This window comes from Nicotiana tomentosiformis, chromosome 4 (assembly GCF_000390325.3).
Source record: "Nicotiana tomentosiformis chromosome 4, ASM39032v3, whole genome shotgun sequence".
In the NCBI taxonomy this organism is placed as follows: Eukaryota; Viridiplantae; Streptophyta; class Magnoliopsida; order Solanales; family Solanaceae; genus Nicotiana; species Nicotiana tomentosiformis.
In genome coordinates this window covers 15,514,145-15,518,898 of record NC_090815.1, presented here as the reverse complement: position 1 = coordinate 15,518,898, position 4,754 = coordinate 15,514,145, and the positions used below count along the sequence as shown (strand labels likewise).

The following is a 4,754-nucleotide window of genomic DNA, read 5'->3' as shown; positions in this document are numbered from 1 at the left end:
ACAATGCTTGCAAAACTCCAAGTTGCAAGTCTTTACGCCTTTTAACAATCCTTGATTAGATAGAGCTTTCAAGGATTTCCCTCCAGCATGTCCCAAGAGCATGTGCCATAGCCTGGTTGCTTTTGCCTCTTTGTCATCACTGGATGTCACTGTCGTTGTCCCAATAACTGTACTACCACGATAGCGGTACATGTTATTGTTCTTCCGATTGGCCTTCATTACCACTAGTGCACCGGAGCATATTCTCATCACTCCATTTTCTGCAATGATTTTGAACCCTTTTGATTCTAGGGCTCCCACAGAGATGAGATTCTTCTTCAAACCCGGTACATATCGAACATCTGTTAATGTTCTGATCATTCCATCATGGCTCCTTAATCTTATTGAACCAATGCCATATGAGGTAAGAGGGCTGTTATCCGTTGTGTGGATGACTCCATATTCTCCTTCTTGAAAATTCACGAACCAGTCCTTGTCGGGACACATATGATAGCTACAAGCCGAGTCCATCAACCATATGTCTGATGATGTTGATAACTCTGTTGTAACTAATGAGAAGTCTGAATCATCACAATCAGCTACATTTGAATCCATAATAGCCTTTCCATTGTTATGTCTGCCCTTATTCTTCAACTTCGGACAGTCTTTCTTCCAGTGCCCCTTTTCTCGACAAAAGGCATATTCATCTTTGCTGGGTCTAGATCTCGACTTGGATCTTCCCTTCTTAGTCCTCGTTTGATTTTGAGGACGTTCCTTCTCCGCCCTTCTGTTTTTCTCCCTTTCTTTGTTCATAGCTGTACAAAGCCGAACAAACTTCTCTGAGAGAGATTTCGTCATTTCCATAGAGTAAAGTAGTTTCAAGGTGCTCGTACTCATTAGGAAGTGACCCCAACAACATCAAGGCCAAGTCACCGTCATCAAAAGTTGTATCTATATTTTGTAAATCTGTGACCAACTTATTGAAACTGGTGATATGTTCATTCATTGTGGTTTCAGGAACACAGGTGAAACGAAACAGTCTCTTCTTCATGTATAATTTATTTTGACTGTTTTTCTTCAAAAATTTATCCTCCAGTGCTTTCCATAATTTACTTGCAAAAGTTTCCTTTGTGTATGGATATTTCTGCTCTCTAGCAAGGTAGGATCGAATGGTACCGCAAGCAACACGATCGATAATTTTTCAATCTTCTTCTCCAATAACATCTGGCTTCTTTTCTTCAATGGCAAGATCTAGCCCTTGTTGAAAAAGAACATCTAGAACCTCGCCTTGCCACATCCCAAAATATCCTGACCCGTCAAAAATTTCTACCGCAAATTTCGCATTTGACACAATTCTTGTTATAAGCGAAGATGCCAACGATGACGTATTATTGACAGTTGATGTAGATTCTTCTTGTTTATCGTCTCTCATTTTGACACAAATATTATTTAGTAGCTGACGACACAAATCAAGATTAATTCCTTTTTGGTGTGGAAGATCAGACTAAGCTGCAACCACAGATCATACTCAGAGAGAACCTTGACTCAGTTACCAAGATAGATCTTTTCTGATGTGGAAGATCAGACTATGCTGCAACCATAGAGCATACTTAGACAGTACCTTGGCTCTGATACCAATTGTAGCGGAAGCCAAATGTATATAGTGTGAATGAGTCACAACTACTATTCCAAAAATTATGACAACCACTAAATAATAAACAAGACAATAAGACAACAATAAAAGAACACCAGAATTTACGAGGTTCGGCCAATTTTGCCTACTTCCTCAGACACAATCAATATTTTATTCCACTCCAAAATTACAAGTGAAATAATACTAAAGAGAGAAGATACAAATGTCTTAAGAAGATAAAAAAGGCAAATGAGAGGTGTTTAAATCCTAAACATTAGACCTCCTTTTATAGGGTGAAATTCTCATTCAAAATTGTCATCCACCGATGTGGGACTTTTGACAATTTCAACAGTTTTTACCTAATTTCTTTCTCAATTCACTATTCTTGATTACTTTAATTTAAGTGCTTGAGAGTTATAGTAATTTGTTTTCCCGAAAGTTGTTGAATATATATATATATACACACCTTGTGGACCAGCCCCTTCTTTGGGCGCCACACATAGCATGCACCGACAAAATTGGCATAACTGGTAAAATTGCTTTCGAGCCGTGAAAACAGTTTCTTGCAGAAATTCAAGGTAAAGTTATGTATAATAGACCCTTGTGGTCCGGCCCTTTCCCGAACCCCACGTATAGCGGGAGCTTAGTGCACCAGACTACATTTCTTTTTTTTTTTGTTGTTGAATATATCTATAAGTCCATATTTTTGTTGTTGTTGTTGAATGTATCTTTGTATGCTTCTCAAAGCTAATTACATTACAGGCTTTGAGAAACTCACAAATTTGAGCAACTTGGAAGTCCTTGACTTAGGTTCTACTCTCACAAATCACAGCGATCTGCAATCAATCTTAAGTGAGCTTCTCGATCTTCATCTGAAACAATTATATATATGTTTTGTGCTATGTAAAGTACAAATGTAGTTGTTAATATATAGTGACATCGTTGTTCATTTAAGCAGATTTAAATGATTTCACTAGATTGAAGTATCTGGATATATCCGGGAATCATTTACATACTTTTGGATCATTTGATTACGGTATGTTGGTTTCAAGTTTTCTCATCATCTGAGCTTTACTCTTCTATTTGGATAAAGGGTAGCCCGGTGCACTAAGCTCCCGTTATGCACGGAGTCGGAGAAGGACCGGACCACAAGGGTCCAACCTTTAACTATATTTTTACAAGAGGCTGTTTTCATGGCTTGAACTTGTGACCTTCTGGTCACGTGACAATAACTTTACCAGTTACGCCAAGACTCTCCTTCTTTTACTCTTCTGTTTGGATATTTCACTAATAAAATTTTGCTAGAGAAAACTCTGCACCTGATTATGGTTCTCTGCATTAGTTTAATTAGTCTGATTTCATAATTCTTTGATTTATATTCGTCGATTGCTCTTCTGCAGATTGGTGCCATTTTAAAAACCTCAAAGAGCTCAGAGTTGGTAGTAATAACTTTGATGGAATGCTTCCCTCTTGTCTTGCAAACTTAACATTTCTTCTAAGTCTCGATATCTCTAACAATCGGTTCACTGGAAATATTGCATCTTCTCCACTTTCTAAACTCACCTCTCTCGTATCTCTAAACATTTTGAATAACAACTTGGAAGTCCCGGTTTCCTTTGAGGCCTTTGCTAATCATTCTAGCCTTATAGAGGTATATGCTGATGGAAATATCGGTGTTCCAGAAACTGAAAGTCGTGCTTGGGTTCCAATGTTCCAACTGGAAATCTTTTCCATGTCGAATTGCACTCACCTTCAAACGCTGCCTAGATTTCTTCACTACCAAAATCAGTTGAGTTTCCTTGTTTTTTCACTGAACCATTTAAGAGGAAGTTTCCCGAATTGGCTTTTCCAAAATAATACACAACTTATAGGATTGTCCCTTTGTGGTAATGCTTTCATTGGATCCTTCAACCTGCCTTTACATGCCCAACCTAGTGTCAAGTACATCAGTGTATCAGAGAATCGATTAAGTGGGCAACTTCAAGCAAATATAAGTTCAGTGTTTCCAAATCTCGTACTTTTGAAAATGAGCGGAAATTGTCTCAAGGGACAAATACTAGAAGTTATAACAAGAAGGAAGAGAGAGCCCATGAATCAAACACCTCAAATTTCTTTACAAGTTTCAAGCTTCAAACAATCAAGTTGAAGTTCAAGAAATCAAGTTCAAACTCAAGAACGAAGAACAAATCAAGGTTCAAGGAGTACGAGTTCAATTCAAAGTTCGTGCTAGTTGGATTCAATATCATCGTTCGTGGCAACAAATATAGATTTAAGCTCAAAGGCCCTTGAATTTAGTTACTATTGGAAAGAAGAATCAGAGGATTCATAGAGATGGTAACCCTCATATTACTTGAAATCAAATACTACGATTATTGTAATATTTTTTTGTCTCGATTATTTTTTTGACACAAATTTATTGTCTATGGTAAGAAGAAGTAAAAAAAAGTTCAAGTGAAGACGAGTACTTATATCTGAATTAAGTGGTGAGAAGGTATAATAAAAAAAAAATATTCTGCAAGAAATTTCCAATTCATATGTGATTTTATGAATGCAGCATCTTTAAGTTGAAGTCAGTATCTTGATAGTCATTTGTTAATATAGATTTGGGAATGAAAAATATTAAGCATTTTAATATTTTGGGAAGAGTTAATTATTAAGGCTATCATTACTTAATTATTCTTCTTTTATAATACGTCTGTAGAGAAGAATTATTTTTGAAATTTTTAATGGTTCCATTATTTATGATTTTGCAACTAATTTGTTTGCGAATTTCATTAAGAAAAGCTTTATAATTTCTCATAATGGATATCTTTTGTCGTCTGCATCCTTAATTGGAGCTGAATCAAATATAACTCATATGTTTTAGATATCAAGTCTGGTGTAGGGAAGAGTCTTGCCTCGTGTATTTATATGGAATATTTTATTTTTCTTTTACCTTTTCTACAAATTAGTAAAACGCTAAATGGAAAAGACCAAATAAATAAATAAATGTTGTATGTACTTTTAAATTCATTGTCATGGTCCTTTATTGAGTTAGTTAAATAAGACCAATCTTGTGTTCACATGTCAACGTACTCAACACTACGGTCTTCAAACATGATTTGTTAGGTTGGGTTGGGGCGGATGAGGGAAGAACAAGATA

The 4,754-nt window shown here is 36.2% G+C and overlaps 1 protein-coding gene across 1 annotated transcript; it reads left to right on the top strand.

The window, feature by feature from the left end:
- The first annotated feature begins 897 nt into the window (after positions 1 to 897).
- LOC104086135 (cuscuta receptor 1-like) lies at positions 898 to 4,068 on the top strand. Its single transcript, XM_009590326.4, has 3 exons — positions 898 to 2,464; positions 2,571 to 2,648; positions 3,013 to 4,068. The coding sequence occupies exons 1-3, from the start codon at positions 2,335 to 2,337 to the stop codon at positions 3,756 to 3,758; spliced, it is 954 nt and encodes a 317-aa protein (XP_009588621.2). The 5' UTR covers positions 898 to 2,334; the 3' UTR covers positions 3,759 to 4,068.
- The last annotated feature ends 686 nt before the right edge of the window (positions 4,069 to 4,754 follow it).

Coding starts and splice junctions, on each gene's coding strand:
- LOC104086135 (XM_009590326.4), top strand. CDS start 2,335: ATGTATCTTTGTATGCTTCTCAAAGCTAATTACATTACAGGCTTTGAG. Junction 2,465..2,570: donor CGATCTGCAATCAATCTTAA/GTGAGCTTCTCG, acceptor TCATTTAAGCAG/ATTTAAATGATTTCACTAGA. Junction 2,649..3,012: donor TTTTGGATCATTTGATTACG/GTATGTTGGTTT, acceptor GCTCTTCTGCAG/ATTGGTGCCATTTTAAAAAC.